The sequence below is a fragment of the Hermetia illucens genome, chromosome 3 (genome assembly GCF_905115235.1).
Source record: "Hermetia illucens chromosome 3, iHerIll2.2.curated.20191125, whole genome shotgun sequence".
NCBI lineage: Eukaryota > Metazoa > Arthropoda > Insecta > Diptera > Stratiomyidae > Hermetia > Hermetia illucens.
In genome coordinates this window covers 63,717,190-63,737,824 of record NC_051851.1, presented here as the reverse complement: position 1 = coordinate 63,737,824, position 20,635 = coordinate 63,717,190, and the positions used below count along the sequence as shown (strand labels likewise).

The 20,635-nt window shown below is 37.9% G+C and overlaps 1 protein-coding gene across 5 annotated transcripts in view; it reads left to right on the top strand.

Moving 5' to 3' along the window:
* Positions 1 to 20,635, top strand: part of LOC119653217 (diacylglycerol kinase theta) — a 64,848-nt gene that overhangs the window by 27,308 nt on the left and 16,905 nt on the right. For all 5 annotated transcript variants that reach the window (XM_038057791.1, XM_038057790.1, XM_038057793.1 and 2 more), the window contains 9 exons: positions 4,080 to 4,159; positions 6,228 to 6,330; positions 6,394 to 6,500; positions 11,896 to 11,980; positions 12,050 to 12,253; positions 15,039 to 15,239; positions 15,306 to 15,442; positions 19,888 to 20,180; positions 20,244 to 20,565. In XM_038057791.1, coding sequence (XP_037913719.1) covers positions 4,080 to 4,159; positions 6,228 to 6,330; positions 6,394 to 6,500; positions 11,896 to 11,980; positions 12,050 to 12,253; positions 15,039 to 15,239; positions 15,306 to 15,442; positions 19,888 to 20,180; positions 20,244 to 20,565 — 1,532 coding nt within the window. The remainder of the gene's footprint in view (positions 1 to 4,079; positions 4,160 to 6,227; positions 6,331 to 6,393; positions 6,501 to 11,895; positions 11,981 to 12,049; positions 12,254 to 15,038; positions 15,240 to 15,305; positions 15,443 to 19,887; positions 20,181 to 20,243; positions 20,566 to 20,635) is intronic.

The window sequence follows — 20,635 nt, the reverse complement described above, 5'->3', positions numbered from 1 at the left end:
GCGCATCCCCTTGTCGTAGACCGTTGTTGATGTCGAATGGTCTTGAGAGTGATCCTGCTGCTTTTATCTGGCCTCGCACATTGGTCAGGGTCAGCCTAGTCAGTCTTATTAATTTCGTCGGGATACCGAATTCTCTCATGGCCGTGTACAGTTTTACCCTGGCTATGCTATCATAGGCGGCTTTAAAGTCGATGAACAGATGGGGCAACTGTTGTCCATATTCCAACAGTTTTTCCATCGCCTGCCGCAGAGAGAAAATCTGATCTGTTGCTGATTTGCCTGGAGTGAAGCCTCTTTGGTATGGGCCAATGATGTTCTGGGCGTATGGGGCTATCCGGCCTAGCAAGATAGTGGAGAATATCTTATAGATGGTACTCAGCAACGTGATACCTCTATAATTGCTGCACTGTGTGATATCTCCCTTTTTATGTATGAGACAGATTATGCCTCGCTGCCAATCGTCAGGCATTGATTCGCTGTCCCATACCTTGAGCACAAGTTGATGAACCACTTGGTGTAACTGGTCGCCTCCATATTTAACCAATTCGGCTGTAATTCCATCGGCTCCTGGCGACTTATGATTTTTTAGCCGATGAATTGCACGGACTGTTTCTCCTAAACTTGGTGGTGGCAGTATTTGTCCGTCGTCTTCAGTTGGCGGGACCTCCAACTCGCCGATATTTTGGTTGTTCAATAGCTCATCAAAGTTCTCAACCCATCGCTTCAATATGCCCATTCTGTCGGAAATCAGATTTCCCTCTTTGTCTCGGCAGGATGGGCATCGAGGTGTATAAGGCTTCATCCTGCTGACTTTTTGGTAAAACTTCCGCGCCTGTGCGGTTGCTCCCTGTACTTTTCTAGTTCACAGACTTGTTGGTTCTCCCAGGCTTCCTTTTTCCGTCTGTGAAGTCGCTTCTCCGCTCGACGGAGTTCGTGATAAGTCTCTGCGCGTGCCCGCGTTCTTTGAGAATGCAACATTACTCGGTATGCGGCATTCTTCCGTTCCGTTGCTAGCTTACATTCATCGTCAAACCAGCCGTTCCGACTCCTTTTGCGGCTGGGGCCAAGTATATTTGTGGCCGTATCCATGATAACGTTCTTCAGGTGGTTGTGAAGATCATTAGTTGATGCTTCATCTCCAGGTCCTCTATTGACTGCGGTTATTGCGGCATCCATTTCCTGACTTTACAGTAGTATTAGATATGAACATCAGCGTGTGCAGCCAGTTGGGTGTATTTAATCCGCTTTGAATATAAATGTAGATATTCATATTCGACTTTTGAGCCTGCATATACTGACAAAAAGACTATTGCACTTTTTAGGAAAACGTACCACGGTTTTGTCTAGAGCAAAAAAAGCAGTGCCCGCATCAAAAAGCTGGTAAACGCTTCGTTACCAATTGGTGCTATCGGTGCGTTATTTACTGAAGGCGCACTCAGAACTCCATTTATCATAATAAAGAAATAAACAAGTCGGGAAACCGGAAGCTGGACGCTTCAGGTACGAAAGGTTTTGTGTATTTCTTAGTACGTAGCACGTAATATATCCATATATTATGTGAGAGTATCCACTTTCGGGTGATATTGACATTCATAGTCTTCAATTTTCAAAGAAACAACAAATTTGAGGTATTATAACTTTGTTAGTAATAGTGCGATTTCCACCAAACTTGGTAAGATCATGCTCTATATTATAGCCTATATCATTGCAAAATTTCATGGTGCTAGGATGAACTTAAGCGGGGTTTCTAAACAATTACAAAAAATTGTAGTAATATGCTATTATTAACTTTATTTAAACAGATATCGGTATGGAAGGTATTTCGGAGCCCAGGCACCATATAGTGGCAGCCTCCTGATTTTTTTCAGATTTTTCGGTTTAGTAGTTTCTGAGAATGGCCCACTTTCAACCCCCTGCGCTCCCCACCCTTCCAACGAATGTCAAAACTAAGATCGGCTTTGAAAAGTACTAATCGAGACCTTTAATTTGATACCTCACATGACTATATTTGATGAAAAAAAATGTTACACCCCCCTTTTGCATGTATGGGGACCCCCCCTTAAATTCGACGTTCACAGTTCCCACCTTTCTACCAAATTTGGTGTCAATCGCTATAACCGTCTCCGAGAAAAATGCGTGTGACGGACAGACAGACAGACAGTAAACCGATTTTAATAAGGTTTTGTGTTTACACAAAACCTTAAAAATGAAACTACTGGTTGGCTAAAACCAAACTGTCGTAAAATCACTATAAAGAATAATGATGAATTGATAATGTTAGCATACTTTTCACATATTAGGCTTATTTGGATGATAATGAAAATATCATTATAAGTGCTCCACACCTTGATAGTTTCGAATTTCTAAAATTCAACTATATGCAACTTATATTCCCAGTTATAGTATTAACTCGCTCGGAATACCCCTTAGGATTTTAAGAATATTATTTTCATTTAAATTGAAGTGAAAACAAGGCCCTACTTTCTGCAGTTACTTTTTGTGAAATGCGTTCTGTGGATCCAAGGATGAGCCTTATTTAAGGTGACCTTGACTATGGAATTACATTAGAAATACCACCACTTCGCTACAAACTCAATCTACTCCTGCGCAGGATCTTCGCAACATATATAGCCCAGGTTGGGTGTTCTCGATGCTCCTTGGTAACTAAAGTAGATAGATAAAAAGGTTATTCCCACATAACATAAAATTCGATCACCTTTTAATAGGTATTGCACAATGTAGAAAAGCACAGTGGTTGTTAGAGTTTTTTTATAAAAACCGGATAAACACTAACGATAAGTATAAGGGTAATATGTTGAACAAACCAGTAACTGGCAATTGGTATGATCGTAGCTGGACGAGATTGGTGGTACACTCGATAAAAATTCCATTATGTTTTACATCAGTCTGTTAAATTTGGTTTTAGTTTAGACAACTTTTTTAATGGGCTTCGAACCAAATATACGTTCTTAAAGATTTAAGCAGTCTATTCTTTTTAAAGGATGAAGCCAGTACTCAGGGCTTTTTAAGGGGTTATCTTTGTTTGAAATTTGTTTTCTCCATTTTTTTATTGGCTTAAAATAAGCTAAAACATCCCAAGATTCAAAATGAATAAAGTTTTTGTATAAAAACAATTCGGAAATATTTTGAAAATTCGTTTGCCTGGAGTAACTTCTAAGAAGAAAACCGCAACAAGCCGCTAAACACTCACTGACTTTTCACTATGGCAAAGAGACCCGGCGCAGCATTACAACAACCAGAAATGAGCTGTAAGAGCAAAGTATGGTTGTGGAAGGGCAACCATGTTTTCGAAATCGGTGAACAGTAGAACTCCAAGAGTTTTCATCCGATCGACGTGAAAATTTAATTGTGAAGTACACGTGATTTTGACAATTAATGAAGAGCATTTTGTTTAATAACCAATTAAAGTCAAAATTGTTGGTCAAAAACGTGAAAATTTCTAAGCTTTGCCATTTTGCAAATAAAAATTCTAAAATTATAAACGTCTGTACTTCACTAGCCAAACTTTTGTAGTTTAAGAAAAAAAAATCAGGTGAGTTCTACTACTCGCCGTGGAGGAATTCCAAAAAAATCTTGTTTTGTTTGTACGGTCCTACAGCTGGCATTTTGTCAATATTGTTAAATTGTCAATAATCAATTTTGTTCTTACTCCTGAGCAGCTTTTCAATTGATTGACATATTGCCTGTGTACCTTAATTTGAAAATATGTTCCTTTTTTGAGAGCTCAAAACAAATTCTACTGTCCTATCTCCTTTAGATACCCATAAACGTGTATGAAGGTGGTTGGTATCACAACCGGAAACATGAAGTCGGTGTTGCGAAACTGACGTCTCAATCATTTTGCCAATCTTAAACAATCTAACATTGTTTGCGAACTAAAACTAAGACGCACTATCGCACTATAAACTTTAAAATTAAACTTGACCCACCTATAATGCCATTATGAGTATGCAGCTTTGCATATAGGCTTTTCCCTACCCAGCTTGAGTCTGAGCCGAACATACTAGGGTAAATTTCTCGGAGTACATATTGAAATATTTCTTTGTTCTATATTTCAGTATGCAACTTTATTGTCCACGAACGATGCGTGACGAGTGTTGTAACACCCTGTTCTGGAATCGCTCCATGTATAATCAAGGTAAGTACTATATAGTGAATTCTAGATATATATATATATATATATATATATATATATATATATATATATATATATTTTCCAAGGCGACTCTCTAAGCCCACTGTGGTTTTGTTTGGCTTTGAATCCGCTATCCCATCTTTTGCATGAAAGCAAATACGGGTTCCAAGTCAAGCATGGCATATTGTCGAAATGTACATTAAGCCATTTAATGTACATTGACGACATCAAATTGTATGCCAAAGACGAGAACCAACTTCGCTCCTTGCTGGACATCACCATCCAGTTCAGCAGGGATATCGGCATGCAGTTGGGTTTGGAGAAATGTCGCATAAAAACAATTGTTCGGGGAAAACACACCGACAACGAAGGATACAGCCAAAATAACATCCGAATTGAGGGCATGGATTCGGACGACGTCTACAAATACCTCGGCATATTGCAAGCAACAACACCTGCTGTAGCAATAATTAAATCTAAGTTGCTGGGGGAATTTGAGCGGCGTCTGGATCTTGTCCTTAAAACTGAGCTGTACGGGAAAAATAAAATCATGGCAATCAACACCTTTGCCATTCCCGTCCTTCTATACACTTTCGGTGTGATACAGTGGAGTAATACTGATTTAGAATCTGTCAATAGACGGGTAAGGGTAGTTCTTGCAAACAATAACATGCACAATAGAGCTGCCGAAAAATTGAGGATCACTATCCCACGTCATCAGGGAGGAAGGGGGGTACTTGATTTAAAAACGTTGCACTACAATCAAGTGCATTCTCTTCGTGAGTTTTTCTATGAGAAACAATCCTCTAGCCAAATACATCAGGCTACCGTCATGGCAGATAATAAATTATCTCCTTTGAACTTGAGAAGCAGAGAATGGGATCCCATGTCGAATGTTACTTCAGTCCAACAGAAGATCGACATGTGGAAAGAGAAACCCATTCACGGAGGTCATATAAAAAATTTGTTGTTGTCAGGCATTGACATCGAAGCCTCCAACAAATGGTTGACAAATGGTGTACTTTTCTATGAGACCGAAGCATTCCTAACTTCAATTCAGGATGCTTCGCTCCCAACAAAAAATTATAAACGGTACATTCTTCACGACTCCTCAATCACCAACTCCAGTTGTAGGTTATGCAACTGTGAAGAGGAGACCATCCAGCACATAACATCTGCGTGCAGGATGTTGAGCGGTACCGAGTACACCAATCGTCATAACTCCGTCTGCAAGATTCTCCATCAAAACCTTGCGTTGAAGTATAACTTAGTGGCAACCTACCATCCTTACTATAAGTATACTCCGCAGAGAATCTTGGAAAATGATCGGGTCAAACTACTGTGGGATCACACTATTGCCACCGACCACAGTGTAAATCATAACAGACCCGATCTAGTTCTGCTTCTGAAGGAAGAACGAGCGTGCTTTATAATCGATGTAGCCGTACCGTTGGACCGGAACACTGTTGAAAAACAGCACGAAAAAATCCGGAACTACGGCCCCTTGGCAGACGATATGAAGCAGACTTGGAGACTACAAAAGATCCAAGTAGTCCCAGTAATAATTTCAGCGACGGGATTAGTCCCGCAGAACTTACATAAAGCGCTGAAAACGCTCGATCTTAGGGCTGGACTATACATGGAGATGCAAAAAGCAGTTATCCTTGCAACCTGTGCTATAGTCCGAAGAGTCCTGTCCGGTAACAATCTGACCTAATGGGTTTCAGTCTTGATCCGCACTGTCTTCAATATAAGATCCATGTCTCTGTAGTGTAGGACCTCCGCGTCATTGGCTGAAGTGTTTGCGACAATCGGGATGTAGCAATACATTTTCGCATGGTTGCACACACTTTGCGTTAAAACGCATCATCGCTGTGATGCGGGCCTTTGGATGTTGCCTTCAGCCCATCCTTAGGTTGGTCGCCCCTCGGTCCGGTTGGGCGGGAAGAGGGTCCGTGGGCTTTTTGAAATATATATATATTAGGTTTACTATCTATTAAATTTGATTTTAAATTTATGCGCCAATTCTTAGATCATCATTTATTTACTAATCCCTACTTTTAATTTGTAGAACCCGGTGGCCCACTGTTGGTCAGAGCCAACCCATCACAAAAGAAAATTTTGTACGGTCTGTCGAAAGCGTTTGGATGAATCATCAGCTGTCCATTGTCTAAGTACGATTTGAATATTAATTGATTAATACTATTGGACTTTAAACACAATTCTTAAATTTACAGTTTGCGAATATTTCGCCCATATTGAGTGCCAAGATTTTGCGGTTCCTGACTGTAAAGAAAATGCAACCTATGTTCCCGGAAAAGAGTTGTTAAATGTTAAACATCAGGTGAGCGACCACATAATATAGATATATTTTTTTTTCAAATAACTGTGTCAATAAACCTGAAATTATTGGAAACTACTTCTTAAAATATGCATTAAATGAAATCGTCACTTATGATCAATCCACTAATCTAGATTCATAATGAAGCCTTCGGCAAAATAACAAATTCAACCTCTTAAAACTTCCGAATTAATTTTGAACCAATTAGAATATATTAAAACATAATGAATTAAATGCTGTTCATCATACAAACATTCTAATTTTTACCAAAAAATATTCTAAGGTGCTTAAATGATAATTCCCCCGAATTCGATACAAAAAAATGATAATGCTAATTTTAAAATATTCATGTAAAATTAGAGACAAAGGCTGAGAACTCTAACTGTATAAAAATTACCGCTGAAGGAGGCTTTTGAAGAAAAATATATAAAAATTGAAAAGGCATTAGCAGGAGACATCTAATTAATCATTATAGAAAGACGCTGAATGTTTAGACCCCAACGCAGATGTGAAGGAATATTGTATAAATGACAATTTGCCGCACAATATTTCAGTATTAGCCATTAATATTCATGGCTATCATGCAACTGTCAAAGAAAACGATGAATAATATAAAAGTGGTTGTGATGCCACTAAATACTGTTCCCATATGGCACAACATACACCAAAGCGTAGCTACTGGTCGTACTATCAACTTTAAAATATACGACGATTGAACAAAATCGCTTTGCACAGAATGTGTTAAATATTTTCAGATTGGGAAGATTAAAGGAAATAGATGAACAGGATATATCTAAAGTAGTCAATCCTCTGGAAGAAGCGGTTTTTAGAGAGGAATAGTAGAAAACCCAACGTCACTTCAAGAAAATTAAAACAATGGAAAAAGAAAGAAAGAAAAGAAAATTTTTTAAACATTTTGAAAACTTACCTACGCATGTTAATTCGGATATCTTATAAGCGACATACAATATTTACCCAAGAATTATGTTTAAATGTATAAATTATTTCCCTATACATCCATACGAAGACGGGGTGAAAAGTTTCCGGAATGGTGCTTGTTGGTTTAATTCTTTACTGGTATTCTTCACGTCTATCCCTGACTAGTTTGTATACCAACTTTCATGTCAATGTTAATATACGTTTGAGAGTTTATGGAAGAAGACGCCACCGTTGTACTATCATCAAATACTTCTTTTTGAAAGGCCAAACGCCACTCCAAATCGAAGAAAAAATAATGAAATGATGAATGACTCTTCTCAATGATTTTCAAGAAAAAGTGAGTTTCTGAATTTAATAAAGGACGCATGGGCATTGATGACATATTTAGTTTAGGACGCTTCGTTGAGGCCACAACAATGAGTGAAAAAATTCATAAAATCGTAGAGGATTGCGAATTGGAAGTACGTGAGATAACCGAGACAACTGATCGTGCGTGCATGTAAAATGAACATTTTGACATGGAGAAACTCTCCGCTAGCGAAATATCGGCGTATTTTTGCGGAGATTTATGAATGAAATATGGATTCACCACCACATCCTTGAAACCAAACAACAGCAAAACAATTAAGTGGATAGATGAACCAACGCCAATTTTTTTGGCAACCGTTTTTATTCGAAAGAATAAATCCATCACTGGTAAACACTACGTACAGCATCGACTGAAGGATGAAGTACAAAAAACGACCCCATCTGGCGGTGAATCGTTGCAATGACTAAAATCAACGAGTAGAAGTTCGAACTGTTCTCCCATACAACATATTCAGTGACAATTATTTGTTTGCTAACCTCAAAAATGTCAGGGAGGTAAAAAATTTGGGAAAAGCGAGAGGTATCAATACTATAAATGCATATTTCGAGGCACTTGATGATTCGTCATCATCAACGGTGCAACACCGGTATCCGATCTAGGCGTGTCTTAATAAGGAACCCCAGACATCCCGGTTTTGCGCCGAGGTCGACCAATTCGATATCCCTAAAATCTGTCTGACGTCCTGACCTACACCATCGCTCCATCTCAGGCAAGGTCTGCTTCGTCTTCTTATTCTACCATAGATGTTGCCCTTATAGACTTTCCGGGTGGGATCATCCTCATCCATGCGGATTAAGTGACCCGCCCACCGTAACCTATTGAGCGAGATTTTGTCCACAACCTGACGGTCATGGTATCGCTCATAGATTTCGTCATTATGTAGGCTACGGAATCGTTCATCCTCATGTAGGGGGCCAACAATTCTTCGGAGGATTCTTCTCTTGATGATGATGATTCAAACTATTAAAATGGCATCATTGCATATGAGCCCGTACGAAAAACGTAAACCAAGATCTCATTGAAAAATAAAATGAAAAAACAACACAGAAAAAAACCTGAAATAATAAAAAACTTGTTGTTTCTTTTTCGTTGGTGTGGATATTTATTCTTGCAAATACCGATATTTCGAAAACCACTGCAACAACCAATAAGCCTACAGATGAGCAAACTTGTTAGCACTGATGAAGGGAACGAGCGGTTCCCGAAATATGGGTATTTGCAAGAATAAATATCCACACCAAAGAAAAAGAAACAACAAGTTTTTTATTATTTCAGATAATTAATCGTTGGAAACACTGCATAATTACACTCAGACAGAAAAAAAGTTTTTCTTTATCAGGCCGGAAACTTATCACCCGTCCTTGTATGTTACATACTCGTATATGTACTATATAATATTTATACATTAAACTTCAACTTACATACTTCATTTTTTTTATTTGGTTTGTAACCAATTAGAGGCTGATATTTCTGCGTTTCTGAAACACATTATTTGATTTGTCGGTAGCTATTCTCAACTGCTGATGATGGCTTATAACATTCATATAAAATTAGCAACTCTCGTATCCACCTCTCCAATTAATACAATCACTCAAAAGAATTTTGTCCTATGTCCTATGCCATCCCATATGCTAAATAACTACGATGATCGTCTGAGGTGCATAGGAAACACCCATATTGATTGTGGGATGTCCGGCTGACCTATTGGAAATCAAAAATTTCGGCAGCATTTTAATCCACAAACTTGTAGCCATAGAATGAGCCAGGGTTATTAGCAAATACTGAAAATTGAGTAGTTCATGATTTCTTCCGATAATTTTGTTTTGTATAAAACACCGCTGAGTGTTTTCAAATAATTTGACTTTATCCTACAGCTATACATGTGCCGAACCTACCATTAAAATTTCCAAACAATCGATCACACCATTTTTGAGATATGCCGGAGATAAATTGTAAAAACACTGTTTCCAAAAAACTGGTTTAAAACTCAAGTACAGTCTGAACTCACTATTAAACCGTAATGTCCAGTCCAGAATATTGTGCCGAAATTTCAAGTCGATCGGAGTAAAATTGACGAACTTATTAGTATTTGAACGTCCGTTGCTCCAGGTCGGATTTCTTTACTGTTACTCGTTCAATTTAAAACTCTTTGCAATAGAAGTTTCTGGAAATATTGTTCAAATGTTTCATTATTACATGGAAATTGACTAAAGAAGTTGGCACTATCTGCATCTGCAAAAATAAGACCTTAAAAACGTCACCAATATTTTTATAAATCCTGAAAGATAATAACAGTGCCAAGCCAAGACTAAATTAAGCTTTACTTATTTGTTTATTTTCGCGAGTTACCACAATCTCGGCAGATACTGTACTTTACCTATTACTGACACTAAATGTCAATAATTTAAGCAGACTGTGTGAAAGTCCCAGGTCGTGCTCCACTTGGTCTTTCATAATCAGGTTTTTATAAGCTCGACAGTCGACTTCTAAGATGATCATCAGTACCAGCATGCAACCTAATGCCATCTAAGTGCATCAATTGTGTCAGCTCGCACTTAGCACGTGGTCCAAAATTTATTGTGAAACCACCCCCTCTAGCATCATTTAGTAGTCAGTAGTAGGACACTTAATGAATCACCTCCGTATGCGAACGGATTCTGTCGTGTTGATAAGGTAGTATACCAGCCTTTCATGACTGTCACCAAAAACTTATTAGCTTGGGATCAATGCAATACAGATGTAGGACATCGATCAGCTAGGCGTGCCCGGCTTTGTCAAAAATATTGAAGTAATCGATATATCATACAACTACAGAGACTTCTTTGGCTTCTAGTTGCCAGTCCTACTACTGTCGAGCTGATAATGATGATAAAAGTAGATAATAAGGTTAAAAAATCGTAAACATTGCAATTTTTTCGCTTCCCCCGGGCCCAGATCTTTTGGAGGGCCCGGAGTAGAAATCTCCATGGAAAACAAAGGATGTTAGGGGGCCGCGTAATTTTTAACCCCGACTTATATAACTTTCAACCCGGGGTTCATTTTTCCGCATAATTTTTACCCCGGGCCGGATTTTCTCTCTACGGCCCTGCATATATACATATATTTTTAAAATGATGGCGCTACAGTTTGTGAATGCAAATTCTAACACCTTAAAAACGTCGTTCTCGACATAAATGACAAAGACAGAGAAAGACCTGATAAAAAGTTCAAAGATACTAAATTGTAAGTTTTGCTAGATAAAGATCCGTATCAAACCTATATGGAATGGGAAAGATTCAGGAAGAAGGGAAATGGCTGGCTTACGATTTGCCGCACAGAGACATGAAAAGCGAAAATGACCTGTGGAATTTATTTCAAAATGACAAACGATAGTCTTTTCTCTATTGAATTGTTGCCAGAGGTGGAAGATGGATTTATTTTGATAATCTTGAACGAAAAAATCAAGGGTTGATCCAAGTCAAACCCTAACGAACCAAGTATTCAAGATTTGCCATAATAATGGACGAAGGTCGCAGATAATGATAATAATAATATGGCGCAACAATCCAATTGGATCAGAGTCTTGAAGTGTGTTAGAGCCACTTCATTCAAGACCGTAACGGTACACTACAGGATTATAGTACCAACGTGATCCAAGTAGGAGTATAGTACCAACGTGATCAATATTGCGCCCGAGTTTATTACCCTGATTTGACTCAGATACTGGTATCCGACGTCAACTCACCGTATAAATTCCACTGCCACCAGTGAGATTTGATCCGCAACCTTCCGCACGACAGCCTTGTGCTCTAACTACTCAGCTATCCGGTCGCAGATAGCGATGCCAAATATTTTGGTTGATAATACATATTCCGGTTGAAATAAATGCGCAGAGTTCTGGAGAAATCGTATATAGATAAATGTTCCTTTTCTTCGGTTTACGTGTTATTTTACTATTTCCCTTAAATGAAATCTAATAATCATGATATCTTGGATAGACATATTTTGTCCGTTAAAAATGACTGAAAATTTAACAATTATGGTTCATAATTATTTACTATTTAATAATTTTACACCAAAGCTAATGAAGAATTGTTTTTTTTTCTGCAGCATCACTGGCGTGAAGGCAACTTACCATCAACTTCAAAATGTGCTTATTGTAAAAAGACATGTTGGTCATCAGAATGTCTAACAGGTATGCGAATATCGGGAAATATCAATCCTAATAAGTACATTTAATACGCTGTTTTCCCATATATTAAAGGTTATCGTTGCGAGTGGTGCGGGATCACAACTCATGGCGGCTGTCGAAATTTTATCATCAGCGATTGTACATTCGGTGTCCTGCAACCTATTTACCTGCCACCACATGCGGTTTCCATACCACGAACAGAAGTGCCTATGGAAGCCATAATAGGCGTTCAAGTGAAATCGAAAAGTACACCACTGCAGAGGGATTATTCATGTCGTAAGTATCTTTCTTTCGACCAGCGGAAACAATCTACTTTCTTTATTTTGTATGCTATCTTCTGTTCTCTACGTTCTAAAGTTCGAAATACTTCCTATTTGTCACTATAGTTGTATGCAATGTTGTTTCACATATAAACCTTTTTTTAGTAAATTATGTCTTCCTTTCACTTCTATTACATAATGAGCAGTAATTGATAATTTAATGTGCTATTGCAATGCTAATGTTGAATATATTTTTATAATTTGTAACCGGTGACAATTATCGTCCAGAGATTAATTTAAGTTTATTTATGGGAAATTTTTTGTTATTATACTTGCTTCGTACAAGTGGGAGCTCTCTGCACTTTTGTACTTATGATAGTAGGAAAAGTCAATTCCCTAGTAACTATAATTATTATAAATAAACATTTGAATAGAATTTTTAAGGACAATAAAAACTTTCCCATATTGTACATAAATTCATTTACTTATTGTTAGTAACTTGAAATTTAACTTTATTTAAATCATTTCATTTTTCATTTATCCTAACTATCATTTAACACCGGTCGAAAATGAAATGATACATATCAATCGAATAGCGGAATTGAGAGAAATTAGTTTATCGAAGACCTTCGACAGTGATATATCTATTTCGCAAACGGGCAGTAATTTAATATTACCGACATATAACAAAGATGCATCATCTTCGCGGGAGATCGTTATGGGAAATATGCCTAAGCCTAGCAATTTAAGCTGGGATTATTCCGCAATGAAATGTTTTAATATTAAAAATAGTGATATGTTTCTTGGTGCAAATAGTATTCATGGAAGTAATAGTTTAAAATTAAGTAATTCGTCGGTAAGTTCAGATCGTAGCGGAAAGAATCCATGCGGAAGTAGGTCATTGTTTTATGTCGATTTAAAACCCGTTAAAGGTGATTCAGTTGCCCGAAGTAAATCGTTTCAAGAAAGCAGTGTACAAACGCCGGTTTTGAAAAATTCACGATATTTTCTAAATCGGCCGCATCCACATCATTTGTGTCCACCCGACGAAAGATGTTGTAAAAGTGATTTCAGCCTCAATGTCACGTCGCAAAATATTGAAATTACAATTCAGGATGAAGGTGGTATTATTGAAACGACGTACAGGGGCCGATCGCCCTCACCTACCGAGAGCATTCTGAGTGATGAGAATGTTAAAAAGCGACATGTTTTAAACCGAATACTGAAACAGATGCGTAGATTTTCATTGGGTTGGCGGAAATTTCGTTGTAAAAATCAGAGAGGTGAATGGGTTTTATTTTTAAATTTTCATTTGTACATCGTGAGGTTGATAGACCAATCGATCTTTATGAAATTCGAGTGGTTTTTAATTTTTGAACGTATATGTGATCGAGACAGGCGTATCTAAGAGTTGGACTTTATTCGTTCATTCAAATACATATGTATGTCGACCCTATGTCACTTCCAACTGACCAAATTTCCAACCACCAATTGCCAAATTTACCTCAACAGGTCGATCACATATGCAGTAAGTTATTGATTGGTCTATCGCCCACTTGGTTTTATTTCTCCATTTTTCTTTTATTTATCATTGAAGCTTTGTGTTTTGAAGATATACTTTAACTTTATGTAGAAATCATAATTATGTATTATGAATTGTTAGTTCTGTTTCCACTACACAACCCCAAAGATGAGCGTGTTGCATTCAAATGGAGTTCTTTTCACTGGAAACTGCCTAATTTCATTTCGTTTTTACAGTTTAATTGGTTTGCATGCTGTTTGTATTTAAAAGCTTTAGCGTTTAACATAACTTATTGTTCTGCTTTTTTTTATTTTTTTGTGTTTGTTTGACCCCGTTTTTGGCATATATTTATTTTAATGAAGTAATAGTGTTTTTGGTACATTTCCCGCTTCAATCCAATAATTGAGGATTATTACGAAATTTGAGTTAGTTTAAATCATCTATCCCAACGTAAAGTCTATAGGCTATTGCATCAGTTCAAATAATTAAGAGCATCATCATCAAATTTTCCATAATGGCGCCCAATGTGGGAATGGCTTCCTTGATCTATTATTATTGTCATGAATGAATAATTTCACATCCTTGAGAATATTTTAATATAATAAAAACCGAACTATTAAATCAATAATGTAGAGTCCCTTAGTTATAGAAACCATTAGATAGACGGCGAATGTTGTCGCCCTGTAATTGATTCATTAACTGACTTTGCTATTATGTTTCCCCAAAATTGATGATTAGAATACAGTCAGTAGAAATCACGGGCTGCGTTTTTTCACCTAGTATTGACCGAATCCCAGAACACTTAAAAATTGGTGTTACTCTTCATGCGATTGTGGATCTTATTCTATTAATTTTTCCTGATTTCATCATCGTAGTCAACGGTGATTGCTTCAACTGAGATAAACTTCATTTGACAATTATCCATATCCACACAAAATTGGAATTATCGAAATAAACTGGAGAGCTTGGTCAGATGAAATTATACATTTAGAGTTAATGGTATATAAATAATCTCATTTTTGATTATGGCATATATGCCAATTTCATTATGGAGGGGCTTTCTGTTTGAAGTTTCTTGTCACTTTCATTTAATTCTAAATTTTACTGTTTTTAACCCATTTGATTTCCAAAATAAAATACTTTATAAATGTAATAACTTGATTTGTTTTTACTTTGCCAAATAACTGAAGCGATTAAATTTCATTGAAATTCACATAAAATTATAATATTAGCAAAAAAATCTGGGTTTTTTTAACAATATATTTGTTCTCGTTTCCAGCACGAAGTATTTCTGAAGAGTTTAGTAGCGGAGATACTGCAGCAAGATTTCGTGATGAGGATAAAACTGATACAGCAGCTACGGCAGGTGGTAGTGGAGGAAGCGGAGGTGGCTCTTCATCCCATTATCGATCTGAATCAGCCCATAAGACTGATAAAGACAAGGATAAGAAAGATAAAGATAAAGAGGATCGTGATGAAGGTACTATTTATTGACATCTAAAAGATGGGTGCCCTATTAGATTGCTAAAATTTGCAATTTTTTTAGAATCCATTAAAGTTTTCGATGGCAACTCTTCGCTAAAACGTCGGATTTATCGTGTAATCACAGTGTCTCGCACATGTACCTTAGAACAATTATTAACGACAGCCTTAAGAGCATTTCATATAACTCGTGATCCAAATGTAAGTAAAATATCCATGGTATAATATTAGATATTTAATGGAAATGATAACAATTAAGAGGAAAACTTTCCCTTTCGCGTTTACTCTTTCACAAATACAAATTTTAAGTTTTTTCCCTTCTCCTTCTGGTCAGTTTTAATTTAAAATTTAATAAACACCCTCATATCAATAATTATCATTATCATTTTTTTCGAGAATCTTGCAAAAAAGTGCCCATAGGTGCAAAAAAGCCCACGATCCTTCCTTCCGGCCAACCAGTCCGAGGGGGACCAATCTAAGGAGGGGCTGATGGCAACATTCAAACATTCAAAAGCCCACATCATAGTGATGATAAGTTTCAGTACAAAGTCTGTGCGGCCATGTAGATCGTAAATAGAAGATATCGCAAATTTAGAGTAGAGCCTACTAGGCCAAACTGTTCCGGGACAGAGTTCCTTGGACTATAGCTCAGGTTTCAAGAATGGTAACTTTTTGCATTTCCAGTTCCCTAAGACCGAGTATCTTCAGAGCTTTATGTAAATTTTGAGGATCCAATCCCGTTGCTGAGATCACAACTGGGGCTACCTGTTTTTTGTAGTCTCCATGTCTGTTTCATATCGTCTGCCACGGGCCCGTAGTTACAGATCTTTTTCATGCTGTTTTTTAACAGTGTTCCAGTCTGACGGTACAGCTACATCGATTATGAAGCTCGTTCGTTCTTTCTTGAGAAACAGAACTAGAAGTATTATACATGACCTTCGTTATTATTTCTTATAAAAAATTTACTAACACAGTGCATTTGATTGTAATGCAAAGCTTTTAAATCGAGCACCCCCTTTCCTCTCTGGTGACGTGGTGACGTTCGAATCCATACTTTAAACGCACTTCACTGTTGATATGTTTTTTCCGAAAAGGTTTCTTCGTTCGTCATTAAATGACGATGTCGAGATATTTTGTTTTTGGTGGACAGTCAACTTTACAACCGTATCGATTAAAAGCTGTGCTTCACAACTTCTAAAACATTTTACGCGTTCTTTTTGCTTCTCAGTTATTATCAATTTGTGAACATCAATATGTTTTGAGATGTTCGCGCAGAGAACTGAAGTAAGAACCTTGTAGATGGCGCGAAGACAAGTAATTGGTCGATATTTTGAGGGTCAAGAGTCGCTCTGCTTCTTGGAGATGCGATAGATTACCCCCTTGGTAAAAAATGGTGGAACTAAGTTCGGATCAGCGATCATCTGATTCAAATGATTTGATAATACCCTGTGAGTGCTTTGAAATCGCTTTAGCAAGCAGTTGTGAATGTTATCAACTCCTGGCGCCTTCCAATTACCTGTCCCAATGCCAAATTCTGTTATAATAGGCGCGGCTATTTCGGGTAGAGCCTCGAATGAACGTTTGTGGGAGCCAGGCTGTTTCCCTGGGTTGGCTCGAAACACTTCTCCAAAATTCTGTGGCTTGATCCAGATTGAGGTTACTTTCCAGATCTAAGCTAGTGAGATTTTTGTTATGCCCTCTTGTTTTGAAAGAAAAGGTGTCATCTGTCTTTCACTGGAAGCTCTTTTTGAAGCTGCAGATGCGATGGGAGCATATCATAAGTTTCTGCTTCAGTACCTCCTTGATTTCAGTGATTGGCATATTATTGGAAAGATGGTAGTTTCCAATGATATTCGTAACACATCTATGCACTGTTGGTGATGTATTTCTAAGATGGTTTTTGTAACGCGGTCAACCTCATTTCTCAATTTTTCAACTCTTTTGTTGTTTCGGCAGCCTCGACATAGATGAATTTATGAACCCCTGTCGCAATAATCTCGGTGGCCAAACGATCACCTAAAATTCTGTCAACGGCAGCAATGATGTTGTTAGTTGCCGAAGTAAACTTTAGTTTTGGGATCTTTGGCAAACCGTCTAGGAGAATATCAGCATATTTTCTGAATGCGACGGATAAAGCCTCAGTCTCAGTTACTGAGCTCCCTCTACTACAAGGAGTGCTTTACAAATGGAGTATTTGAATTGCTCTTTGGTCAGTCCGTCCAATTGAGACTCCATACCGAGCTCAAGTGAAATTTCCAATTCAGAGTTATAATATTTCAACATTATTTACCTTTGGATAAGGATGGAGCTGGGATTCTTTGCAAAAACCGGGCTGTCCATCAATATTCCATCATTATTTGCTTTGCACGTTGCATGGGAAGAAGAGCACTTTTGGTGGCGGCCCAGTGTTCATCAATATCTTCGGCGGGCTGTTCAAGATATGTGTCCCCCGATTAGCAAGATAGTTTCCCCACTGCCGAACAACAGCTGGTCCCGTAAACAAAGCGTGTTGAGCTTCGGGGTTCGAAATTCCTCACCTATGCAAGAAGATATTGATCTGATGCGGAAGCGAAAGTAGGTGACCATCAAGTGATGGTCTCGCTACGACGGTTGCCCAAAGGTACCCGGCCTAACAAAGAAAACACATAAATTTTGGGAAGAAAAATGTTTATTTTTCAACGTAATCTCCTTTCACTTTTCCAAGCGATGTTCAATAAGTTCGATTTCCTTTTTATAATACGAACTGTCTTACTCCTCAAATTAGCCATTAACTCCCGATATCACTTTTTCTTCATTGCTTGATTCCTTCGCTCAAATTTTGCAATTATTTCGCATAATACTCGCCGTAGATTATTTTTCCCTTCTCGAGATAGTCTATGAAAATTATCCCACGGTCATCCCAAAAACCGACGCCATGATCTTACCTTCAGATAAAGCGTCCTTTGAGTCCATTGTTTTGACTGTTTTTTTTCTCGGGTGTGAAATTATGCACCCATGGTTATGAAATGGCGCAAAAATTCTGCTTTGTTGCTGTAAAACTTTGCTAAACACTCAATTCAAACATCTTCACGGCACTGTTTTTGTTCGAGTGTGAGCAAACGCGACGACCATCTTCCACACAACTTTCTCATGTCCAAATTTTCAGGTAATATACGAAGCGCTGTACTTTTTGCTAACTGCTAACTCGCGCACTTTCAATCGACTATCATCCAATATCGCTTTGTGGATTCTCTTCACCATTTCTGAAGTCGTTACCTCATTTGGCCGACCACTGCAAGGCTCGCTTTGGCAGCTCGTAAGGCCCTGTTTAAACTCTGTTACCCAATGTTTTATTGTTGTAAATGACAGAGCAGACTCACTCAGAGCTGAATCTAGTTCAGATTTTATACCGATTGCACTGAGGCATTTCAAACAAAAGTACTGTATCACCTAACCGATGGCTGCAAACGTTCACTATTGATGGTTGATATTTTTCAATCAGCTATCGCATCTCTATGTCAGGCCGACTATTTTTTGGACAACTCTCATAGAGGCCGATGTCAGTACCAGCGAAATTCTGTCTTCCAGAAGGAAACTCCTAAATCAACTGCTGATTGCGATGTGGGGATCTGATTATATGTACGTTGCGGATCGGTTTAGATCCAACTTATGCCAGGCTCTGTGCTCAAACAACATATCACCAATGACAAGGTGGTGGAAGTTGAATGAAAGCCACAAACCTCTCACCATTATTTGTGTGGTCTCTCTACTACATGTTCGAGTAAGATGTTATACTATCTTGACATTCAGATCACCAATTACAATCACAATGTCGCCTTTAGAAAGCCTCTCCTGGACTGCATTCATGTGCGATCGGAAAGCCTCCTTCTCTGCATCGTAAGTCTCCGTTAGTGCGTAGCTATATACCATTTAGATGTTTCTAATCCTGGACCGGAATCTCGCAGTTAGAATTCTGTCTTATACGGGTTTCCAGGAAAGAAGGCGCGCTTAGTGGATGCAATAGGCATCAATCCAACACGGGATTCACGCTAACTCTCCCTACCTGATCGAGTGGCAACTTCTTTCAATGCGCTTCTTAACCTTCTTTCTGGCCACAAGGAGTAGTCATTAAGCATCACTATAACAATAAATTACGGGTGAACTTCATACACGTTATATGCATTACTGAAATCTTCCTGGATGACAAAATGTTGAATTCTCAGCTGAGTTGAATTTTCCTTCCGAACTGTTCCTTTTTTCCCGCTACTGTTCTATACGGCTGTTTCCAGGATGGACCTGAGGCTCATCAGACGCCTCTGCTATGGGCAAAAAAAAAAACCTTTTTTAAATCGATTTACTGTTTGCCTGTTTGTCATATGCACTTTTCTCGGTTGAAGCGAAACGAAATTTACTGGACATATAGGTAGCATGCATTTGTGTAAATGGGATCAAATAGTTTTCTCCAAATGTATCTAAAATTCCAAAAGCTTGACTTCCCACGGACACGGTCAGTCTCGCTTTTTGTTCCTTAGTAACTTTTACTGACAACCCACATTTATATTCGGTAGACTTTCATAGATTTCATGAGTAAAGGATATTTTTCACCAAAGCTGAGCATTGGATATAATCTAAATATTTAATTGTAAATCTTTTTTTTTCAATTTCAGGCATTTTATTTAACGGACCTTTACGCTCAAACAGGCGAAGATACAATACTTCAAGATCCGAATCCTGTTATGAACCTAACACATATTGAAGGCAAACGGCCAGCAATTTATCTTAGGTTTCATGACAAAGAAAATGAGAAAGGATTCGTTCGGGTTTATCCGGGTAAACTTCAGTGTTCGCTTGAAGATCCTTTCGTTAGTGTTCCTGTAGATAATGAAACTACTGTTAAAGATTTGATTCGTGATGCATTAGATCGATTCGGACTTCAGGATAATCAAATTCAAGATTATAGGTAAAGAGAGAGATATTTTCCCGATGTGTGATTGTATTCAGACGTTCGTTTGTTTTTATATAGGTGTTCAGAAGTGTTGTTAGATCGTGGTGTAACAGAGCGCATCCTTTCGTGGAACGAACGTCCATGGGAAATTATGAAACAATTGGGGAAAGAATCAATTCGCCAAATGGAACTCATGCGATTTTATCTGCAACATAAGCAAGATCCACATGGACCAAACATAGCACTATTTGTTGGAAATCTACCACCTGGCTTATCGCAACGGAATTATGAACAAATTTTAAGCAAATACGCCACCGAGGAGAATAAGTTTACAAGTATCGGTCCCATATATTATGAATACGGCTCAGTAGTTATAACATTCGAAGATGCATCGAAAGCGGTGAGTAGGCTATTCATTATGAATGTAAGTACTCCATTATCTGATGATGATCCAATGCAATTACACTTTT